This window comes from Lissotriton helveticus, chromosome 1_1 (genome assembly GCF_964261635.1).
Source record: "Lissotriton helveticus chromosome 1_1, aLisHel1.1, whole genome shotgun sequence".
In the NCBI taxonomy this organism is placed as follows: domain Eukaryota; kingdom Metazoa; phylum Chordata; class Amphibia; order Caudata; family Salamandridae; genus Lissotriton; species Lissotriton helveticus.
In genome coordinates this window covers 846984730-847009904 of record NC_136057.1, presented here as the reverse complement: position 1 = coordinate 847009904, position 25175 = coordinate 846984730, and the positions used below count along the sequence as shown (strand labels likewise).

At 47.2% G+C, this 25175-nt stretch overlaps 1 protein-coding gene across 1 annotated transcript in view; it reads left to right on the top strand.

The window, feature by feature from the left end:
- The window catches only part of SLC41A2 (solute carrier family 41 member 2), a 397409-nt gene that overhangs the window by 66239 nt on the left and 305995 nt on the right, over nt 1-25175 (top strand). Inside the window, exon 3 of the mRNA XM_078675022.1 lies at nt 22387-22494. Within this exon, the coding sequence (XP_078531148.1) occupies nt 22387-22494 (108 nt within the window). The remainder of the gene's footprint in view (nt 1-22386; nt 22495-25175) is intronic.

Here is a 25175-nt window from a genome sequence, read left to right as displayed (position 1 = left end):
TTGTATTGTGACTATATATCAGTACTCCATTAACGTATAAGGAACCTAAAAGGGGAGCAAACCCCAACCCCCACCCCCAACCCCCTTGGCTCATCCTACTTATAAATGGACAACAAAACATGTAGCAGTGTCGACCCTATTTCTCTGTGTGCATCAGCGTCATGCACCCAAATAAAGGAAATACATTCCTGTCCAATAAAAATCTCGTTCAAAGCGCCCATCTAGAACCAGTCCCTTTTCAACACCAAGGAACAGGGGCATACTCTCTAACTTCCTAATTCCCAAAAAGGATAAATCCCTCAGACCCATACTAGACCTCAGACCGCTAAATCAATACATACTCTCAGAGCATTTCCATATGATTACTCTACAACAAGTACTCCCGTTACTCCAGCAAGGCGACTTCCTTGCTACATTAGACCTCAAAGATGCATATTTTCACATACCTATACATCCAGCTCACAGGAAACACCTCAGGTTCACAATAGAAGGTCAACATTATCAATTCAAAGTTCTCCCCTTCGGGGTGACTACAGCCCCAAGAGTTTTCACAAAATGTCTAGCGGTAGTAGCAGCACACCTCAGAAGGCAACACATCCACGTGTTTCCATACCTCGACGATTGGCTCATAAAGGCCAACTCATACGCGCAGTGTGCAAGCCATACGTCTCAGACACTCCAGCTGCTGCACAGTCTGGGTTTTTCCATAAATTACCCAAAATCACATCTACAGCCCTCCCATATATAGCAATATCTGGGAGCTACAATAGATACTTCAGTAGCAAAGGCATATCCAAATCCAGCCAGGATAGCCAACATGCAGACTCTCATTCAAAAGTTTCAGCCACAACACTCTTTGCCAGCTCGAGTGTTCATGCACCTCATAGGCATAATGTCCTCCTGCATATTCATTGCCCCTCATTCCCGACTTCAAATGCGTCCATTGCAAGAATGCCTAGCACGGCAGTGGAACCAAGCTCAAGGACAACTAAAAGACCTAGTGTTGGTAGACAAGTCGCACTTACAACTCTCTGCAGTGGTGGAACCCACAAAACCTTTCCAAGGGGCGACTGTTCCAAGAGCCGGTTCAACAAGTAGTACTAACAGCGGACACATCACTGACAGGTTGGGGAGCCCACTTACTTCAATACACAGTCCAAGGGCTCTGGACAATCAAACAAAAGACACTGCATATCAACCAGTTAGAGTTGCTAGCAATATTTCTGGCACTGAAAGCATTCCAGAAATACTTGTACAACAAGGCTGTGTTGATCCGGACAGACAACATGACAGCCATGTATTACATCCAGAAACAAGGAGGGACACAGTCTCCACAGCTGTCTCACCTAGCACAGAGCATATAGAGGTGGGCAGTTCCCCAAAAACTTTTTCTCCTAGCAGAACACCTGCCAGGGAAAGACCATCAAATAGCAGATCTGTTAAGCAGATACAGCCAACAGCTACACGAATGGGAGATTCACCCTCAAGTTCTCCAACCATTCTTCCAAAAATGGGGGCATCCAGAGATAGATCTGTTTGCCACAAATGATAACTCAAAATGCCAGTACTTTGCCGCCAGGTTCCCACATCCGTTGTCACAGGGCAATGCGATATGGATGAACTGGTCAGGCAGATATGCGTACACTTTTCCAACAGCCCCACTGATTCCGCTGGTGGCACGCAAACTACGCCAGCAGTCACTCACAATGATCCTGGTTGCTCCCACAGGGGCAAGACAACCATGGCACACAACGTTCCTAGAACTTTCAGTAGTTCCCCACCAAAGACTGCGCCTCTCGCCCCATCTTTGAACTCAGAACCATGGAGAAATGAGGCACCCAGATCCCAATCAGATGAACCTAGCGATCTGGCTCCTGAAGTCTTGGATTTCGGATACCTTAACTTGCCTCCTGATTGCATGAACATTATCAAGGAGGCAAGACGGCCAACTACTAGAGCAGGCTATGCAGCTAAATGGAACAGATTTGTAATTTATTGCAATAATAACCAAATCAATCCATTAGATGCTTCCATCCAAAACATTATCTGTTACCGCTTGCATCTTCAAAGATGCAATCTAGCATACTCTTCCATAAGGCTACATCTTGCTGCTATAGCAGCATATCTCCAGAACAGACAACACCTGTCCCTGTTTAGAGTACCCCCAATCAAAGCTTTTATGGAAGGTCTTAAAAGGATAATCCCTCCAAAGCACCCACCTTCACCAGTCTGTAACTTAAATATAATACTTACCAGACTTATGGGACCTCCTTTCGAACCACTCCATTCATGTGAATTACAATTTCTAACATGGAAGGTGGCATTCTTGATTGCCATTACCTCCCTCAGGTGAGTGAGTGAGCTACAGGCACTAACCATTCAAGAACCTTTCATGCAAATACATGCAAATAAGGTAGTACTTCGGACTAACCCTAAGTTCATGCCAAAAGTCATATCCACTTTCCATATCAATCAATCCATAGAATTGCCAGTTTTCTTCCAAAACCCAGTCGGTGGCTGAAAAAGCCCTACACACACTAGATGTAAGGAGAGCTCTGCTATATTATGTTGACAGGACTACATCATTTAGGAAAACAAAGCAACTGTTTGTTGCTTTTTCCCCACAACATAAAGGTAATCCCATCTCAAATTCAGGAATAGCCAGGTGGATAGTTAAATGCATTCAAATATGCTATCAAAAAACTAAACGCACTCTAACAGTTCCCCCAAAAGCACACTCTACGCCTAAAATGGGGGCATCCATGGCTTTCCTAGGGAATATTCCTCTTGAAGACATATGTAGGGCAGCTACATGGTCTACCATACACACTTTCACTAAACACTATTGTGTAGATGTGCAAACAAAGCAGCAAGCTGCTGTAGGACAGGCTGTCCTTAAAACTCTTTTTCAGACTGCTGCAGCTGGTACAGGTGACCACCGCTAGAGGAGATACTGCTATACAGTCTATGCTAAGATATGAATTCAGCAGCCCACATGCCTCGAACGGAAAATGCTACTTGTCAGCAGCCCTACATGCCAAGAACAGATGCATACTGGTAAGTAGCATTTTCCGTTCGAGGCATGTGGGCTGCTGACATTCATATCGCCCACCCTCCTCCCCGGTGCCTGTTGCAGCTGCAGGATTCTCTTTTGCATGGCCATCTCTTACTTTACTATACTCCATCTTTGCCACAATGGCGTAAAACAATCTAAGGATGGAGAAGATGCACATGCGCACTGTAGTCCAGGGGAGGAGGCACCTATCTCGTGATACTTCGAAGACTCTTCCAGGACAACAAAGTGCAATCATCCGGACCCAACACTAGGCGGCGATCTATGCTAAGATATGAATGTCAGCAGCCCTACATGCCAAGAACAGATGCATACTGGTAAGTAGCATTTTTATTTTGAATTTATTTGGATGAGTTTTCTGTCCGGGTCTCATGCACTTTTTGTTTACCCCGATTTTGCACGCCTTCCAGCTATTACACTTGTTGAAGCCGATCTTTTGTTTTTCTAGCCAATTCATCGTTATTTTTCCTTTTGATTGGAAGGGGCTCTTAACTTTTGCGTCTTTTATCGATGGTACTTTCCTGAAAGTGATTTTTGGTTCCGGACCAATAATGTTTATCAGATCATGATCCTGTTGCAATAGGGGACAATATTATTGGACACTCTATTTTGTGTGCTTCCTTGCTATAGGTCAGTATTAATCTGGGTGCCATCTGATTCGTTTTTTCTCCGTGTCTTTTTTTTCGTTTTGATTTTTTAACCAAGATTTCAGTTCGTTTTTTTCCTTCGATTTTATTCATGCTTGTTTGTAAGTCTCTTTCTCTGTATCCTCTTTTCTTCAATCTGTCTGCACATTTTTGGATTTATTTTGTCGCTTCTTCAGGTTTCGAACAGTTTCTTTTCATCCTTGTGAATTCCCCAAAGGGGATGCTTCTGATCAGTGGCTTCGGGTGAAAGCTATATGGGCTGTACTTGCCTGTTAACTTTTTACCATGCATGCTTTTACAACAAAAATCTTCATTGTAAAGGCATGCATGATAAAGGCATATGTATGGTTAAAGTTTTTGTTATAAAGGCATGCATACTAAAGAATCATGTGTTCTAAAGACTGCATTGTAATGGCATGCATGGTTCCATTATCCGGTATACAACTGCTCTGATACTAAACAAATAACTGGTGGGTTTATTTAATTCTTTTAGTTTTTTATAGTGCTAGCTAGACCCAATGGTATTGGTTGCCATTCCAATAATTTTTTTTAATGGGGGTGGCGTGGGGGGGGGGGTCCTTTTTATGGTGCTTTGTGTGCCCTGGGGGCAGACAGGCTGGGAAGTAAGACTTATGTCATGGATGATAGATCGTTCCATTTTTGCAACTTTGCCAGTGAAGAAGGTGGATATTTCTCCACAACGTTCCTGGGTGGCTATTTTTTCGTGTTGGGTAGTGAGGGTAGTTTGTTGTTCTGTTATGTGAAGAGAGCTCCCTCTGTCTTTTCTTCACACTGTCAAGTTGATTGCAAAAGATAGTACCATTTTCCCTAAGGATGTGCTTCTTGTAGGAGAGACATTCTGATCTGAGGAGCGATAGGTGTGCCGGTGCTGGGTTCTGTCTTCGTAACCTTTTGGTCCATTTTAGTTGTCTCCTCTCCTTGTTAAGGTATCTAGATTGGGGTTTTCTAGCTCTCTTTAGTTTCTAGCTCTCTTTAGTTTGAACCTCTGTAATTGCTGAGCTCTATTGGATGGTGAACTAATTTACGGTGTGAGGGAGAGTTTGAGAATGTAGTTTGGCTTGATCCTGAATTTCAGCTCCGTTAGTGGGATTTGTTTGATGATCCTTGTCAAGTGCGTGGGTTTGCTGGATGGGGCTGGATACGATCTAGCGAAAGCCTTGAGTTTGAACAGTATTCGATAGTGGTCAGACCAGTCAGTGGGCATGATGGATCTGAGGGAGATAAGCTCACTTCTGGTGGGTATCAAATCTAGAGTAGAGCCTTTGTTATGGGTCTGTTGATTGCATAGTTGCTTGAGGTCATTTATTTCAAGAAGATTTAATAGGTTACAGACTGTGGCGTCTTCTGTGTCATTCCAGTGCAGGTTGAAGACATCTAAGAACACATCATTGGTGTCAGTTGGGTAGAACCATAGTATTAGGTGGGTTAGTTCATTGGTGAAGAGTAGGCGATCGCCTGGGGGGTTATAAATGGTGTGGAGTTTGATAGGGATGGGGCCTTTTGTCATTCGTTCAACTTTGAGGTATTCGAAGCTCGATTAGTTTGCAGTCTCTGTCTAATGATGGAATAGCCAAGTGGTGTGAGCAAGTCCAGAATTGGGGTTGAGTGTTTGTTAAGTCAGGTTTCCATTAGGAATGCAATGTTGATTCCGTCAGCTAGTTTTGTTTCATCTATTTCTGTGGAGTGTTTAACTGTAGATCTACAGTTAAGAAGCATGCAGTTAGGAGTATTATTTGTAGAGTGTAGTGGCTCCCTTGAGCTTTGAGCCGACGGGCTCCTGGATGCTGCCCTGCGTGCCGGTTCGGGCATCGAGGCCATTGATGGTTGTTTGGCGGCCTTCTCCTCCACCCCTAACCATTTCTCTACTGATGAGGGAAGTTATCCCGAAACCCGAGCCATGTCTCGGGCGAGACCCAAAAACCCGGGACATGTATCGGGTCTAGAGATTCATCAGTCCAACAAGTACCGACTTGCACCCACCTGGGTGATCCACTATTGAACTACAAGTACCAGAATCCCGAGGGGCGATCCGGAGGAGGGGCTAGCGGTGTGCGCTCCATTGCGGTGGTTTCTAAGTCCAGAATTGGGGTTGAGTGTTTGTTAAGTCAGGTTTCCATTAGGAATGCAATGTTGATTCCGTCAGCTAGTTTTGTTTCATCTATTTCTGTGGAGTGTTTAACTGTAGATCTACAGTTAAGAAGCATGCAGTTAGGAGTATTATTTGTAGAGTGTAGTGGTCTGGGTGATATTTTAGCTCCAGGGATTCTGCCTGAGCTCATGATTACTGGTATTCTTTTTTTTTTTTTTTTTTTTTTTTAAACAGTTTTTTATTGGCTTTTTAGCATTGCTGCAATACAGTTACAATTTGTCATCTCTGTCATGAGGTGCTTACATCAAAGAGCGATCGCTTCCTTGGTCAACAGTTTACAGTCTTATTCAATAACATATATTTTGCCAATGTAGTCTTACGATATATGTTCGTATTTTGGTACATAAACATTGTGCATCACAGATTCGCGATTGAGTCTTACATGAAATAGTTATATCATCCAATTAAAACGTACATTCCTTTCGGTTCCCTCATTATTCTGGAATATGACATCATCATACATACAGTGCATCTTTTATCTCACCCTATGGGCTTGTGTCAGGGTCCGACATTTCCTGTGGGGGTTTGCATATGTTACCGCGGTACACATTCCATTTCTCCCATATCCGGGACCATTTTTTCGGGCACCCCTATTCATATAAACGGCCTTTTCCGCCACCATCGCCGCATCCATATCATTCCCCCATTGCGTTCGTGAAGGTGTAGTGTTAGACCCCCACTTCCTAGCGATATTCCGTTTTGCTAAAGTCATGCCCAGCGTGGCCCATGTTTGCAGCCCCCGGTTAAGGTCCGTGGGGACCATATATTTAGTAGACAGCACCTGGGCTCTGGTGGTAGTTCTACTTCAGTCGCTTCAGATATATCCGACATGACAGCTATCCAGTATGTTTGTATGGCAGGACATTCCCATATCGTGTGGTAGTATGTACCCCGCATTCCACACCCTCTCAGGCAGTCAGGCTGCGGTATGCGTCCCAGTTTGTGCAAAAGATTGCGCGTATAGTATACCCTGTGTAACACCTTTAGTTGTATAAGTTTCAACCGGGATGGTATGGAGGCGTCTCTAGCCGAGGCCAGCGCATATAACCAGTCCTCGTCGTCTATATCTCCTAGTTCCACCTCCCACTTGCTCCGGAGTACCACCATGGGATCTGGAAGATTATTGATGAGTTTACGCTATGTAAGCGATATAGCCTTTTTATCCAGGTGGTCAGTAAGGAGTCTATCTTCCAGTGGGGAAGAGTCTGCTAGCGTGGTTCCTGGAGGAATGGCGCCCTGTAAGGCATGTCTGATTTGTGTATAGCGGTATAGTTCGGTGTCTGCCATCCCGTATTTGTCCTTCAGGGCCTCAAACGTGATAATTGCTCCCTGGTTCCACATGTCCCCTATCTTAGAAATGCCTATTAGGTCCCATTGTCTTAAGCCCTTAGTATTGGCCAGGGTGCCAAGACGTCGTGTATCCCAGAGTGGGGTAGCAAGTGTAAAGACTCCCTCCCATCCTAGGGCCCTTTGAGCTGTATGCCAAATCCTGATCGTGTGTGCCGTTGGGCCAGTGAGTGTATGCCGTCGTTTGTTGGTGTAGAGAGCTTTCATTAGCCTTTATGTGGGGAGTATAGCTCTGTCTAGGCTGTATGCTGGATCGTTCTGTGGAGCATGCAGCCACTGGTTAACTATCGTCAGTTGTGAGGCCCAATAATACAACTTGACACTCGGGAGCGCGATCCCACCATCGTACCAGCTACGGATAAGTTTGGAATGTGCTATGCGTGCCGGTTTACCATCCCATAGCAGAGAGGAGATTTCAGCATCTATCGCTTTGAAGTAGGTGAGCGGGATCGGAAATGGGGTATTTTGTAGTGCGTATAGGAATTTGGGGAGCGAGAGCATTTTGAAGAGTGCTGCTCTTCCTAATAGTGTCAGGGGGAGGGAGCGCCAGTGTTTCACATCCGATTTGAGCCTCTTTAGTGGTTTTAGTAGATTTTCTTCCATAAAGACGGAATGTTGCGGCGTGATGTAGATTCCGAGATATCGGAAACCCCTAGTCGCTATCTGTAGTGTGCATGTAGGAGGTAATATGGGTGTTTGTCCGTGGAGTACGTACAGTAGTGATTTCGCCCAGTTAATTGTGTAGCCTGATATTTCCCTATATTTCTCCAGGACGTCTAACAGGGTAGATAGGGACGTGGTCGGGGACATTATATAAATTAGTACGTCATCGGCGTAGAGGGAGATACGGTCTTCCCAACCCGGTTCCCATGTGATCCCCCGGATCTGTGGTTCCGTTCTTATTGTCACCGCCAGTGGTTCCAGCACGAGAGCCAACAAGAGCGGGGACAATGGGCACCCTTGTCTTGTACCGCGACCTAGCGGGAATGTATGTGAGATATGTCCATTCGCCACCACCTGCGCCAGGGGGCCTGTGTACAGTAGCTTAACCCAGCCACAAAACTTGGGGCCAAATCCCATCTTCCGAAGCACCGCAAAAAGAATGGGCCACTCCACTAGGTCAAATGCCATCGTTGCGTCAAAGGACAGAATGGCCGCCTCTTCACGCAGCATCGGAATACGGTGTATTATGCCATTAAGGCGTCGCAGGTTGAGGGATGTATTTCTCCCGGGCATGAACCCCGATTGGTCCGGGTGTACCAATGTTGTGAGGTGTGGTTGTAGGCGTAACGCCAAGAGCTTCGCCAAAAGTTTGGCATCTGCGTTCATCAGTGAAATGGGCCGGTATGAGGACGGTTGGTCAGTCGGTTTGCCGGGTTTATGTATAGCCACAATAGTGGCCAAGCGTTGTTCTGCTGTCAGCCTACCGCTCGTGAGACAGTCATTATACATGGGAAGCATGTGGGGAAGGAGACGTTTGGCCATTGTTTTATATAATTCTACCGGTAGGCCGTTGGGCCCCAGCGCTTTGCCTGTGGGTAATGCTGTTAGTGCCTTCCCTAATTAATCTATCGTTAAGTCATCTTCAAGTGTTTGTGCGTCCTCCTGTGACAGAGTGGCAAGTGGAATGTCATTGAGGAAATGTGTGCTGGCGTCTTCTGTCACACTACTGCGTGCAGTGTATATTTGTTCATAGGATGTGGCTAGTTCTTCAACTATTCTTTGTGGAGAGGTAGTGTGCGTACCATCGCCCAGTTTCAATTGGGCTATCCACCTGTCTGCTCTTTCCTTTTTTTCCAACCATGCGAGCATTTTCCCCATTTTATCACCTAACTCATAAATTCTATGTAGGGTGTCAGTGTGTCGTCCTTTGGCCATCTCCTCCGCATAAGCTCTGTATGCGTGTTAAGTCAGGGCAAGTGTTTGTGTTGTGGCGTCCGTAGGATCTGAGGTATGGGCTGATTCCGCCAGAAGGACTGCGGATTCTAGATGTTTTATGGTCTCCCTTTGTTCCTTTTTGTGCCTTGTAATAGTGGAAATGGCCTGTCCTCTGAGAACAGTTTTATACGCTTCCCATCGTATGGACGGTGATGTTTACCGACGATAGGTTTTCTTCAAAGTAGTGTGCGGTTGTAGTGTCTAGGGCTTTCGCAATTTTGTTTTTTTTAGGTATCCTGGGTAAATCAGGTAGATTCTCTGTCGCCTAGTGGGGTGTGTGGTATAGGTGAGATGGATTGGAGAGTGATCCGATATCCCTCTTGGTAGGTGTTCTAGGGATGTCACCGTTTCCGGGGGTATTTCCAAGGTAAGAATGTAATCTATACGGGAGAGACTGTTGTGTGCTCCCGAGTGGAATGTGTAGCTGTGTTCAGTAGGGTGTTTAATCCGCCACATATCTACAAGCCCTATTGCGTCCTGGAATTCTTTGAAGAGGTGGCTCGATCTGTACGGGTCTCGGGGAGGTTGGCGATCCATGTCTGCGTTCAGCACCGCGTTAAAATCACCTCCGATGATCAGGTGTCCCTCAGGGAGTTCAAGTAGTAGTTTCCCTAGATCCTGAAGTGTCCCTTGGTGTAGTGATGGGGGAACATACACCGTCAGTACATTGTATATCAGTCCCTCCCATTGACATGTAATCCCCGCAAAGCGCCCCTGGTCATCTGCCCACGTGTGTTTGATTATTAATGGTGCCTTCCTACTTACTAAGATTCAGACTCCCCGGGATCCGGAGGAAAACTCTGCATGTATGACCATTTTGAACCCCCAGCGATTCATTGCTTGGCTGGCGGTTCCTGCGAGGTGTGTTTCTTGTAGGAGGATAAGCGTGGGGGCCTTTCGTTTTAGATATTGTAGGACCAATCCCCGTTTAATTTTATGCCCCAGGCCGTTCACATTCCAGGAAATAATTGATAGCGGTGGGGACGTCAATTTGTTCGATTGATGATCTATGCCTGTTAAGTTGTCATCCCCCATCGTGTGCAGTACAAAGGAATGTTCGGAGTGGTGCGGAGTGTATCCGTGTCAGAACCAGTAGCAGGCCGTTATCTAGGGAGGAGCCCCAAGCTTCGAACCTTCGTCCCGTTGGGTGGGTGATGTGACTGTATGCAGCGTTGAATGTATGATGTACGCTGGCCTCAGTCGAGGCCGTACTTCTGAGTACCTGAGGAAGAACCATGTAGGGTGCGTCATGTATGTATGCTAGAGCTAGCCAAGCCATAAACCTAGAACATAAACAGAACAAACACATTGCGTGTAACTCCCTTGCCCCCCTCCCTGCCTCCCTGCCCGGTGGATAAAGAACCTTCCACCCCCCAAACTGAGCAGAGTGCTTATAGTCCCAACTTATGAACATTGTTCGTGGGGGTGAGACTTCTGTAGTCTTCTTTGAGTCTCTCTCACCGCAAATATTATGCAATGTCTGGTATATCAGGGTTTCTTACCTGCTCGACGCACATGTCTCGGGCTGAGTCTTACCCTGTAAGTCAATATCAGGTACTGCCAAATAGTCTTTCAGCCGCTGGCAGTCTCTTTTCCATATCTGAGGATAAGGGTGCAGTTCACAGCCGAGCCATCCGTGTCCAATTCGGCCTTCATGAATTTGTCCGTCGTGTAGGCCGCAGAGTAGCATCTGCCTATTCAGTTCCATCAGTCATCTGAGGGCTCCTATCGCCGTTGTTCCGCCGTGGGTCGCGGTTCTTGGGTCCTCTAGCTGGTCTCCAGCCCTCCAGCCAATCCTGGGCGTCTCGTGGTGAGTCAAAAAACCATGTTTTACCTTCTGATTCAACGCGAAGCTTCGCCGGGAAGAGCGTTGAGTATTTAAGTTCACGGGCTCGTAGTTCTTTCTTTACTTCTATGAAGCCCCTCCTCTGTTGGGCTACTGCCGCCGTGTAGTCCGGATAGAAGTGTACGTCTGAATTGTCGATTCTGATCGGCGGGTGTGTTCGAGCGGCCTGTAAAATGGCGTCTCGGTCCCTGAAGTTGAAAATGCGCGCCAAAATGGGGCGCGGTGTAGCTCCTGTTTTGGCCTTTCCTCCGGGTACTCGATGCGCCCTTTCTACCGAGAAGTAATTGGATAGTCCCCTGGGTTTGAGCTGCCGTTTTATAAGTTCCTCCACATAGAGGTCCAAGGCCGGGCCACCTTCAGATTCCGGTACGCCAATCAGGCGGACGTTGTTGCGCCGGGAGCGCCCTTCCTGATCGTCAAGTTTGGCTCGTAATGTGGTGTTGTCGTTTCCTAATTGTAAGACCCTGCGTTGTAGATCTGACGTGTCCCCAACGAGTCCCGTGGTGGTCTTCTCCACTTCTCCGAGGCGATCCGACATTTTCGCCAAGTCAGCCCTTATCAGTGACACGTCGGTAGATATGGTGCCCATGGAGGATTGCATCATCTTCAGGGTCGCCATCACGTCGTGGAGGGTGATTTTCTCGGTCTCATTTGATGCCCCGTTGGGCTGGGGTGACGTCCGTTGTGTGTCACCTCTTGGGGCGTCCGGCGGGTCTTTAGTGTAGGCAAATTTGTCCAGCTTCAGGGTCTGTTGGCCCCGCGTCCCCCTTCCACTCATTCTTCAACTTATAGGATGTGTCCCACAGAACGGGTTCAGGGTGTGCCCAAGGTTGGTACTGAGCTCGATGGAGTGGTGGGATTAACGCCGCGGTTCGCAGGTGCGCAGGGCCGGTCTGTCGTTCTCCCGCGTCTGGTATGTGCGCAGTGGTAGTACCTGCGTGTGATAGATTGTTAGGTTGTTGTGGCAATAAGCTGTAGGGCCTGGACTGCAGAGCTGGTCAGAGAATGCCGTTTTCACTGTGCAGGGCAGCTTCGGACAGTTCGCTGCTAGGATTCGGGCGATTTACGCGCCCCAGTTCCCCAGGGAACTGGCAAGGTGTCGGCGGCTGGGTCTCGGCCGTATTCTGCACTCTGGCGCTTCACTATGGATTTGCTTTAGTTACTTGAGGGGTCCGGGTGCTGTGACCAGTCGCGGCTCGCGGCTTGTGGGTTCACGGCTGTTGGCGACTTTCCCCCTTCACTGGGCCGGTACCACGCTGGTCTTCTGCGATGGGGGGGGGGGGGGGGGGGGGGGAGAAGGGGGGCCAGGCGGGGGTCCCGTAGATGGTATGCGGGCCGGTGCAGCGCTGCGGGAGCGCGGTGCACCCGTGTCCGGACACGCGTCTGGCCGCAGCGAAAGGTGTTCGTCCGGTCGGGACTGGCACTCACCACAGTCCCCGGCTTCAGGCACCAAAGTAGGCCTCAGGTCGGACCTCGCTGTATCTCCGTTGTCTTGCCACGTACCGGGCCGTAAGCCGGCTCGTTGTGCACCGGAGGCTTAGTGCAGGCAGGTGATGCGGAGTAGAGGTTGCGGTATCGCGGATAAGTTCCCGGATATTTTACGAGAGAGCTCGTCAGCTACAGAGCTCCGTTAGATTGCGGCCATCTTGGCTGGTTGCTAGCCACGCCCCCCGATTACTGGTATTCTTGGTGGAGGATTGGTATCCACTTTGGGAGTTGTTGTGATGTATGATTTATTGAGTGATTCCACTTCAATTGCGGATAGGAGATTGAGAGCTCAGGAGGGTCTGTGGGACAGGAGGTTCACAGGACTGGAAGGCCTGCTGGAGTGCCAGCTGTCTCTTGGAGATTCTTTATAGGGAGTCCATTTCACTGTTCTCGGAGAGGTATTGCATGTTAACTTGGCCTGTGTTGTGAGGTTGTTTTTTTAGGTGAGATATGTCTTTAGCTACAGAAGTTCTGGAGCAGGTAAAAATGTGTTCTATTCCTAAAATGTTTAGAATAGTGAACTGTGAAGATCTCTAGCAGCTGGGTCCTTTACTGGGGTTTGCACCAACAAAGGTTTTTAACTGCATAAGACAGTGATATGGGGCGGGATTATTACAACAGCTGCTGCTTGTGGTGTTTTGACTTATTTACCTCTAAAACAGGGGTGCGTTTTAGCACCATGTTTGTTTAATATATATCTGACAGATCTTGCAGAAGGACTCGAACATCAACTCCGATCCGCAAATGTTGGCTCATGAGGAAATAGGATTTCTTCAGTATGCAGACGATCTAGTCCTATTAAGCCAAATGCCAATTGGAATGCAACGCAGCATGAAGGCCCTAACAAGTTATATCAACAACCAAGGGTTAAACCATGAAAAAAACTAAAGTAGTCCGGCTGGTAGACTCAACTAAAATGAAGCCCTCTTGGTTCCTAGAAGGGGAAAAAAGATGAGAAAGTCAATACATATAAATATCTGGGATTTAACGTGGAGTATCAAATGAAAGGTAAACAACGTAGACACAATGCAAGCGAAAGCTTAATCACTAACCTATGGCTTCAAAATTTTAGAAAAGAAATTGAGCTGTCCTTTAATAGGCCACCTGCTAACAGTAAAGCGCGCCCAGTTAATGCCAACAGTGACATATGGCACAGAAAATGCTGAAGATCGAGTAGTAGATATCTTAAATAAAATACAAAAAGAGCATATAAATCTGTGCTCAACATTCCGAAATCAGCATCCCCAGCCCCAGTCCTCCTTAGAGTTTGGTTTGTTGAACCAAAAATATAATTGTCAAGGCGCATTCATAAAACTGTGCTGGAGACTTCGCACATCTGAAAGAGGATCCATCAATAATTTGTGCTGGCAGGAAATTGAGGAGCGAAAACAGAATAATAAAACAGGTTCCTGGGGACAACCCCTAAACCAGGCTATCGAGGAATTGGGAGTACAAGAAACCTGGAGTGCAAGCATTGGGAAACAGGCTTTTTACCAAGTAATAAAGGTTGCAATCAAGCAACTGTCACATTTAAAAGACAAGAACACCTTTAAGCTAAGATGACAGGCCTGGACAGTGATGAATTCTTATTAAAAACTGCGGCCCCAGGAGTATCTCACAGCACACTTCTCACGGTCAATAAAACACCAGTTTATGCAGTTCAGATTTGGTATATGGGAAACAAAAGCTCTAATCCCAACCTGGAAAGACCAGTCGCCAAACAGAGAATGTGGACTGTGTAAAATAAGGAAGAACCCTTGGTACACATCTTCTGCGTTTGCCCGAAGTTCTTGAAAGGAAAAATTGCTGAAAGAAATTTTTAGAAATCTAAAAATTTGATCCTGTAGGCAAGCGGTAATTACGTGGCTTTGTGGCTCCTCTATACCCCTCATTTGCCGGGGTATACCATTTGTAAGAGCAAACACCAAAGTAATGGAACAACTATCATAAAGCACTTGCGCTTTTATAAAGAAGTATTATTGGGGTACGAAAATTGGAGAACATGTAAGAACTAATTTGCACTAGGCTCTTGCCCTTTAAATCCTGGGATTATATTAGGTATAAAGAAAAAACTGTTATAACTCCAGTTATGAAATGTAAAAATCAATCAAATTAAACAACAAGCACTGAACGCTGACCTACGTGGGAGATTATTATTCAGAAGCAAAATGGTAGGCATGGGATACGTTGTGTGAAGCCTTTAGAGCATGGCAAGGACCACACAGGGAGCTTATGACACGACTACTGACACTGGAAACTCCCAATGCTTCAACATACAACTGGATAGATAGCATAGGTTGCAGTGCTAAGGATATTGGAGGCACCAATACCATGTACGGGATGGCCAGGAACTAGATGCTGTACACAGTAATGTGTTATTGGCTCATGTCCTTTTTGGGTTTCGCCTGCCGAAGGCTGCGCTCTGCGCAGCTTTTCGGCGCAGGCGAAATCCTTTGTTTACAATAAGGACTTCGGGAACGTCCCCCCGGCTCTCATTGGCTAGCTCCATAAATGGAGGCTAGCCATTGGGTGCCGGATCTGTCCGTTAAGGCTGGACCAGATTCGGGGGCGTTCCCGAGATTTTTTCCCTCTCCGATGTCGTCATTGCAGCGGTGGGCGTTTCCTTTTTTGTTTTTTTTTGGTCGCCATGTTTTTCTCGTTCTGAATTGGCTTTTGCAGGAGTCGGCTGGAGCACCGGAGGAAGTCCAGGTGAGTGCTTAGTGTTTTTTTACTTTCACGGGGAGGTATTCCTGCCCCCCCCGTCCCGCTGTTCGTGTTCCCGCCCCCTCCCGCTGTCCGTTCCCCACCCGCAGCTCTCCTCCGTCACTCCCGCATCTTGTTCCCTGCCATGCCTTTTTCCCGCCGTGAAGATCACCGCCGCCAGCCTGGGGATCCTGTAAGGCGCTGTCCCGCCCCCCCAACCATGCCGTGCCTTTTTCCCGCCTTGAAGATCACCGCCGCCAGCCTGGGGATCCTGAAAGGCGCTGTCCCGCCCCCCAAAAGGGCCGCGACACAAGACACCCGGAAGTGACCTCTCCAAAGTAGCAGAGTCCTGCAGCCGGCGCTGCAGAGAGGTGAGCCTGCGCTGTTTCTGCTTCCCCCAGGCGGGAGGAAGCTGTCTTCAATCTCGCCGTCAGCCCTCCCCGTCTCCGGGCCCAGGAGAGGACCGGACAAGAGGACAGCACCAAGCGGGGGCTCTCCTGTGTGAAGAAGAGCCCCGCTCCATGCCGCAGCACCAGAGAAGAGCCCCGACACAGAAGACACGGTGAGTGTGGGCGTCTTGACTCTGGGGGGCATTGCTTGTTTTTTTAAGAGAGGGGCTGGGCCCAGAGCGACGCCGAATCCCCACGTCTGAGGAGGCCAAAGGACGTGCCCTGGAGACCGCCCAGCCCATCGTCCAAGGAGCCACTGGAAGGCCCGAAATCAAGATATCTGGGCAGAGTGGAGACATTGTTCACAAGTGCCCCACGTCAGAGCTGAGGCTATCGTCGCATCTTTGAGCCTGGACGGTCAGAGAGCATTTACTGTTCCCCAGTGACCTCCGACGTCATCACTGCGGCTATCGTCATATCTCTGAGTCCAGCCTGCCTCACTGAGGGGGTGCATTGTTCTCCAGTGACCCTAGCTCACAACTGAGGCTATCACTACATCTCCATGTATAGTGTGGGGTCAAGCCGTAAACATTGTCCACGTGCAATCCCTACATCAGCACTTAGCTTGTTTAATTTGGGCTATCTCAATAGAGTGAACCCTGGTAAATGATGAAGCTGTAAATTTCATTTTACCCCAAGATAAGAACATCATTCTGATACAGCCAAAAATGTAATTTTAAACTCTCGATCACATATATCACTGTGATGAAATTGTGCAACTATTATTTCCAGTATTGAACTAGGCTTGTGCCTTCAGCAAGCTTGTAATTTTGCTAGGCTTTTCTTCCATTGCAGCTTAGTAGATATCCTGGTTTGGAACAAGTCAGTTGCTAGCGCAGCCTATGCCTGTTCTTCTCAATCTTTCTATGCGGTTACATCACCTTAGAAGAAACGGAAACCCTCGTGGATCAGAGTTTCCTGATTCAAATGTAATGGGTTTAGAGAATCTGATTTGTACAACACTAGCAGAAGGGATCTGCAAATGGCCGCTTTATTGAGACTTTTGTGTATTTTCCTGAATGCTTCCTGTGTCTGGTAGCTTCATTGTGGATGATTAAGGCTATTGAACAGCGATTAAACTCTTTGCCTCAAATGTCTTCAGGGCAGCAGATTCCCTCTCCATAAACTGCCTTTAAACTGTTTGTCAGCCCTAAATAAGACTTTTTTTTCCTAGGTTGCTTCTCTCAGTTACTACTGTTTCATAACCAGACTCGACCTAGGTTGCTATCATCGCCAGCTTAGAGTAATGAATTGCATCTACAAAAATACCCCCAGTCATCAATAATGATGTTGTTAGTTAAATGGATTCTCAAGTAATTTTAACCTAATTCTGATCCAGATATCTTTACATGCAGGACCTAAAGTTTAAATAATAATTTGCATTGAAGGTGCTGGGAACTCTCCTGATTAGTCTGAGGCACCTGTTATTAAAGCAGTTTTGATTGTACGTCATCCCTTGCTGTCATTCTTGGTGTATGCTCTTTATTAGACTTGGGAAGGATGGGAAATCGAGTGAACTTGTGGGGGTTTGAACTACTTATCTTTATAATCACACAAACACCAGTATACTGAAGAGACAAGAGAAAGGATGGGGGGGAAAGTGTGGGGATACATGTATAGCGACCGGCACGTGGGAAGGCCTGTGCTGTCAAAACAGTTTGCCCGTCTGTAAGATTTGTCCTGTAGGTATAGGCAAACACAAGTAAAGTGAGGACCAGGTCAAAGGAGCTGGTGGGGAATTGGGGCCTTCAGAACCAGTGAGGTTTCCTCCCAAAGGGTAGCAGTGAGATGTAAGCTGTGAGGTCAGTGATAGTTTCATCCTGAATCTGGCGTACTGGATGTACAAGGCCTGTTTGTTTGCTTAATTGTGTTTTGTAACCATCTGTATCTCAAGCTTCGCTGGGGAGGTGCTTTGGATAGAGTTGAGCTCTTCCGACCCTCCAATTTTAATTCCCCCACGCTAATTAGAGCTAAAAAAATTCTCAAGTTTATTGGAACCAATACACGAGGTAATTGGACGACCTTTTTTCATTGTTTGGCATCACCTATTTTCCAATAACATACACAAGAGCAATTATTTGTTCTGGAGCAGGAACATGTGTGTATAGCCTACTCATACTATACATTTGAAGCTCCCACATATCCCCCAGTACCCTCAAAGTACCTGTGGAAGGTCTTCCCATTTAGCGAGAGGCATGCTTTTTGTTGATACCGGACATATTCTCACAGTGAATCAGGTCCCAGATCCAGTCTTTGCAGATGGGATTTTCCTATCTCATCCTCACTCTGTGCTTGGTGATCATTAGACCATGGGTTACATATTTACAAGCTGGTCTATGTACAAACAACGAATTGTCGTGTGTTAGCAGATCCAATCACACCTCAGATAATGGGTATTTCTGGAGGTGTCACCTGTGTTTTACCTCTATTTTCTACATTGTATTGTGCATTCTAAAATAAAGGAAGTGTGTTGGGTGGCCAGGCAGTGCCATGTTCCGCATGGTGTGCATTGGCAGCTGATGCTTCTGATACTTCTTTCGGTGTAAGCCGGGGCGAGAATAGCTGTACTCGGACAGAGCTTGGTGTGCAGGACGGAGGTGGGTGGCAGAGCGTGTAGTGTGAAGCTGGGCTTGTGTGATGTTGCTGCAAGCATTGCTGGCTGTGCGGGTTTTAACCCTGATCGTTTTAACACCTTCCCGTAATCCAAAACCTTTCTATGATAGCTTCACAGAGCTCAAAAGGTTGCTGCCAGAGCAATCACTGGCCTTAGATAAAGCGATTGTTTCCACAAGCCTTTAAATCTGTACACTAGTTACAAGAGGCAGATCATATCCATTTTAAAGTAGTCTACCTCTCCTACAAATAATGTGAACACCTTGCCCCATCTTACCTTGCTTAAAGGTTTCAGCCATATGCGCCAACACATGGCATTTGATGCAAAAACGAAACACTACCACTGGTACCCAAATCCCGCTTTAATTCATGCAGCAAACACATCTCCTTCATTCAGGGCCCTCTAGTTTGGAATGCAGTCCGATCTGAGGCTTGGCTCTCACTCTCATGCTCTTCACTCAGGAATGAGCAGAAGGCTAGTCTGTGTGACTAGGCTAGGTATGTAAGACCAGCAGCAAGAGACTCATCAAGGTAGTGGGCACTTTATTACTGATGTCAGTCCGTTAAATAATTTCCTAACAAAGGCTTATCCAGGTAAGCAAGCATTCATGCCTGTAATGCAATCAAATGGCAATAATGGTAAATTACGAGCAAAATATATCAGAGCTATACAAATGTCTCACATTTGCAAGAGATTAAGCTATTGGCATTGTAAATGACAATGCCATTTATTTATCTGTTTTCAAAACCAACACATAAATAAAAAGTTTGTCATTTACAATGCCAATAGCTCTAACTTTTCCGAAGGCGAAACCGTTGCATTGTAAATGCTTGTTAGGTTTTGCCTCGGCAATGCGTACGAATTACGCATGCGCTAGCAAAATCTAATGTTTTGCAGTGGGGAACAGGGACTCGCCCCCCTCCTCCCATTGGCTAGCTCCATAAATGGAGGCTAGCCATTGGGAGAAGGCTATGTCCGTCAATCCCGGACCAGATTCGGGGGCGTTCCTGAGAATTTTTCCCTTTTGGCTACGTCACGCTACGTCAGCCGAAAGCCGATTCTCGGGAACGCCCCCGAATCTGTTCTGGCATTGACGGCACCCGGAAGAAGTCCAGGTGAGTGCTTGCTTTTATTTTTGGGCCATTCCCACCCCCTCTCCCGCTCTCCGTGTCTCCGGCCCCGTTCCCGCCCCCCTCCCGCTGCCTCTCACGCTCTCCGGCCCCGATCCCGCCCCCCTCCCGCTGCCTCTCACGCTCTCCGTGTCTCCGGCCCCGTTCCCGCCCCCCTCCCGCTACTTTGTCCTACGGGGCCCTTGTACCTACAAAAGGTTCTCTCTCCCCATCCTCACTACCTTATGTCTCATTGTTTGTACCAATAAAGTTTTTATTCCCGTTTCATTCCGTTTGCCTCCGCCCCTCCCACCACCACGCGCCCCTTCCCTCCTCCCGCTGTCACTCATGCGTCACCCCTGATGCCCCTCCGGAAGCGCATGCTTTACTTAATCTAAGCAGCTTCACTATCGCTACATCATTTCAACTAAACCGCACACGAATGTGGCGGCCCGGGATTGATGCCTGCACTTGCCGTAGGCTCTGGATTTCAGTCTCCATTCACTTTACGGTAAGCCGCCCTGCTGGTATCCGCTTGTACCTGCACGAGCGCACCTTCCGGCATCCCCTAACAATAGTCCTTTCCTCCCATAGATTCTGTTTTTTGCCTGGTGCTGTGCTTGGCACAGATCGCCAAATACACCACGGCTGGCTTCACTCGGCGCAGCCCACAAGATATCGTCCTTGGGTAAGTTCCCCGCAGCAGCTACAAATAATTCCCATGTGATTCTAGTGAGAAAACGCAAGGGAAATTGATAAGCTAGGGGAGGCTCCGTGTGGCAGGGTGTCGCTCCTCTGAGCCTGCAAGGCTCTCTCGATGTCCGGAGCCCTCTCCGGCCCCTATTGCCCACCCCCCTTGTTCGTGCTTGCTTTCCTGTCGGCCCCCCCCCCCCAGGCTGGCGCGTGGGTCCGGCTGGGGGTTTGCCTGCCGGCGCTGGTTGGTCTTTTTTGTATTCTGCATCCAGTCCCAGTGGCACTGACCCTACGTGCATGCAGTGAATCAATAAAACTGTGAAGAGCACAAAGTCGAGTTACATAGTGATAGCCATGTGGTAAATAGTGTGGAATCTTCAAGACACACGGACATAGAATTAAATAAATAAATACACACAGACACATCGGTGAGAAAGGTTGCTTTTATTTAAAGTTACAATTCGTGTCTCCCTGTTGCCTGCTTGTGCCTCCGTTTTCGTGTCTCCCTGTTGCCTGCTTGTGCCTCCGTTTTCGTGCCTGTGAGACTGAGTGCAGGCTGTGAGTGCAGACTGACGGACTGTGCGTACCTGTGTGTGTGCAGCTATGTGTACAAGAGCTAAGTCATGCTGTGTATGTGTGTGTGATGCTATATGTGTATTATGCTATGTGTGGGTCTGTAGCTGTGTATGTGTGCAGATGTGTCCAGGAACTGAGTGATGCTGTCTGTGTGTAATGCTATGTATGTGTGATGCTATGTATGTATAATACTGTGTGTGTGTAACTGTGTCTCTGTATAACTGTGCATGTCTGTAGCTGTGTGTGTATGTAGCTGTGTATACAAAGCCTGTCAATGTGTGTAGAGGAGGAGCTCTGTGTGTGTGTGTATAGCTCTGTGTACATATACCTATGTGTGTATAAGTGCAAATGCAATAGGTCTCACATTTCGTAACCATAAAGCAATTTACTAGTAAACGACAAAGCCATTTGTTTATCTGTTTTACAAAAAAAAACATAGGTGAAAATTTTGACATTTACAATGCCAATAGCTCTAATTTTGTCAAAGGCAAAACCATTGCATTGTAAATGATTGTTCTGTTCATATTATTGAATTTTTTCTAATTTGGAATGTAATAAATAGTGCACTGTGTATTAGAGCAGAGACCGATTGTGTTGCCCAGTTAGATAAGTGCGGGGATGGGATCCAGGGTGGATGTCCTGAGAATATTAGAAACATGTAGTGCTCGTTACAATTTTTGTATGAGGTTACAGTAGAAAGTGTAGACATACAAAGCAAAAGGATTCTGCTATAGGATTGTATGTAATATAACAGAGGACTAGCGACTGTAGGACAAAAAAGATAACTGTAGTACTTACATATGTAACCTGTATTGGTATGTATCTATAACGATAAGAGTGTAGGATGTTCAACTGTATACTTGAAAAACGTTAATAAAGTTTGTATTAAAAAAAAAAAGTGAAGCAAAATGATGGTTTAAAAGTAAGCCGCTGTATTAAGAGAAACGCATTGTAGGAATTAATGTTTATAACATTTGTTTTCACACGTATTTTTAAAGGTTTTATAGGTATTCTCTTTTATATGAAAACAATTTGACAAAATGGTCCAAGACAATGTTTTAGAGTGATAGTAAAGAAATTGTTTTATGTTCATGATACTCAATGAATTAAATTGACTGTAATGGTTTTTATTGACTAACCACTTAACACCTTAGGAGCTAGTAAACAAACCTCCCCAGTGCTGCGCTGTCCATTATCCAGTGCTGAACTGGACGTCCAGCGGTCGCACGCAGCACTGGGGAGGTAGTGCCCGTGACGACCGTTGGCCGACGGCAGCACCTAAAGGGTTAAATAAACATTATTAATATATTATCATTATTATTATTTACCTCTCTGTGGGAAGTTACAGGTGTCTGCTGTTAAAAAAAAAAAGGCACACAGTGCGACTTGCAAAAAAAAAGTGAAAAACGATGTGATGCTTATTTAATAAATTAAAAAAATAATCAATGCATTTAACATAAATGCTGAAAATTCTTTTCTCTTTCGTGCATATATTTTGCCTGCAATTATTTTAATGCGTGTCTCATATTTAGTACACAAGCATACACAACAACCGTAGTGCAAATATAACAATATAACTAACATTCATACTAATGACTTTCTTTTTTTTAAACAATTGTTAGGGAAACCATCATCATTTAAATGTTTATTATAATGCACTTTCAAAGGGATTTATGCTCAAATGTTATCTTTTAGCATATAAGCAACAGTTAATTTTGCTCTTCTTTCAACAGCATTGGGATGTGTTCAAAAATATTACAGAAGTTTTTATCTTGGTTCCTGCACTTCTTAGTCTGAAGGGTAATTTGGAAATGACTTTGGCATCTAGGCTTTCAACAGCAGTAAGTTTTCTACATTTTAACATGGAGTAAGAGTATTGTTTCAAATGTAGCACACGTTACCCAAACCATTCCATTGTGACTGTATTGCGACCAAATGACATAGAATTTGTGTAATAAATACTTTTCAATATGTACCACGAAAATGACTACTTTAGTATTGCAAGTTATCCAATGAAAAGGTTGTCAACTTTCGTTATCTGCACTCAACCTGCAGATCTTGTTTGAATGATACATTGTTTACATTTTACGATTGTCACATGGAGTGTCCTGGTCTGTTAGGGGTTGTATTTTAGACCTGTAATGATTTTGCCTGAGGTCCAATCCCATACCAACTATTAACAGCGAATATTCCTATTCCTCGTTGGCAAAACGGACAAGTTTGAGAGCTCTTGATTGTAACCTAAATGATGTAAGGAGTTTTAAAGAGACAGCTTTATAATTGAGCTGTTATGAGAGTTTCAAATATGTTTTGTCCCCCCACCTGATGATACAAAGACTATTATTAAAGTTTGAATTCACCTTCAGAGTTTCCAAACACAGAATGCTCAATTCCCCTCAACAAATATGTTTTTCAGAAAATCTACCTTTCTCTAAGTACAGGACATAGCCTTTGTTAGATAAGATACTTTTCCAATAAAGAAAATAGATTGTGCACCTCTTCCTTTGATTGCTGAATTGAAATGTTGAGGGCTAATCTGCTCTTATTTAAAAATCTCTACATCTAATCTAGAGGCCATGATTGCAGTGCAGAAGGACTCAATTAGGGTTCAATATAAAGAAAATGTCTGGGGTATTGCTGTTTAGCTATTGGTAAGAGGATCTGTTCTTTGACCTTTTTGATAAACCACATTTGGTAATTCACTTGTTTTTAAAAAAATCACATAAATCATGCAAAGTCTGACATTGACCCCTGCAAAATCACTCTCAGTGGGTATTAGTTCTTTATTTCTAGAAGTGGTAGACAAATTGTGATTGGCTTATGCATATCTTCGAGTAGAAAAATTCTTTCCAGGGGGAAGGTAATTTGGTACTGGCCAGTCTTGCACTTAAACCAATGAAACCTCTGTAGGAAGGTGGATATCTGACTATGGTTACCCCCAACTTTTTGCCTGGTGTTTTGCTGGTTTTTGACTTAGTTGGCCTGGGATCCTGCTATTCAGGACCCCAGGCTTCCTGCTCCCTCTGTTAAAATGGACTCCATGTACCCTAGGTACATATCTAATTGGTACTGAGTCACCTTATCAGTCCCTGTACAGAGTACCTTTGGTATCCAGGGCATAGGTGTACCCAGGGCCTACCAGGGGCTGCAGCATGTATCTGAAAGAAACAGGTTAGTATTAGATTCCTTACCTTAGAATATCCCCAGGTGTCAGTCTGGATCCGGAAACTTTTGCGTAGCAGTACCCCTGCGCGTCGGTAGGCGTCGTCTGCAGGCGTCCCCTGCGGCTCCGCGTCCGTCGTCGGCGTCGTGCGCCGTGATGACGTCGCTGGAGTATATAGACGCCGCCTCCGCGCGCTGACGTCAGTTCTTCTTTTTTCCGCGCCAGTTAGCGCAGATCCGAAGAGCAGTACTCCGGTCTTTTGACCAAAGTTTTTTGATAACTCTAACTCTTAAGGTGCCGGTAGGATGCCCGGTTTTAAGAACTGTGACGGGTGTGATCGCACGATGTCGGTCACCGACCACCATCGACTCTGCCTCCAGGTCCTGGGCGCGGACCACGACGTGGAGTCCTGCGTCGACTGCCGGGCCTTGACGAGTAAGGCTAGACGGGAGCGGTCCCGCAAGCTACTCGAGCTCCGGGTGTCGGCCCCGCGTCGAGAGCGGTCCCGGTCCGGCCGGAGGTCGAGGGAGCGGTCGAGAGAGCGGTCGCGGAGCCGCCACGAGCGCTCCGGAAGTCGTCGCCATTCCTCCGGTTCCTCAGGTAAGAAACACAAGAAGTCGGGGCGTCGTCATCGCACCCCCGACTCCCCCCGACGCTCGCGCGATGCGGCCGGGGGTTCGGGTAGCCCCACCCCCGCGGCCCCGCGTGGGTCGCCGACGCTGCCTGCTCCATACCCGTCGGTCCCTGGGCAAGGCGAGTCGCGCGAGGAGATAGAGGAGGCCCTCATGGCCATGAGGGCGCTGACTCCTCCGGCGGGGCCTACGGCGCCTGCGGGCCCGGTGGTCCCGTCCGGGGGCCCGAGCGGTTCGGGTGCTCCTACTCCGACGCCGTCGGGTGCTCCGGCCCCGACGCCGCCGACGGCTCCTGCCCCGGCGCCGCTGGGTCCTTCAGGGTCGACGCCGGCTGGTCCGCCGGCCTCTCCGGCGCCGATTCCATCGGGGCAACCCATGGTGCCGCCTCCGCGCGGCGCCGCGACTCCGTCGCCGGCTCCGGCCGGCGTCGGGGCGCCGGCTCCGGCCGGCGTCGGGGCGCCGGCTCCGGCCGGCGTCGGGGCGCCGGCTCCGGGCGGCGCCACCCCCATTCCCTCTCCTACTCCGGACGCGGAGTCGGACCGGCGTCGCCTGACGCCGAGTCTGGCGCCGATGGAGCCCATTGGCCCCGAGGAGCCGGTCTACATCGTTGACTCAGAATATGGTGAGGATGAAGATTATGGAGAGGGTTGGGAGGGGTCTGAGGACCCTCTGTCACGCGAGTGTCAGTACGACGTGGACTGGACAGGTGACTTGGGTGAGGCCAGTG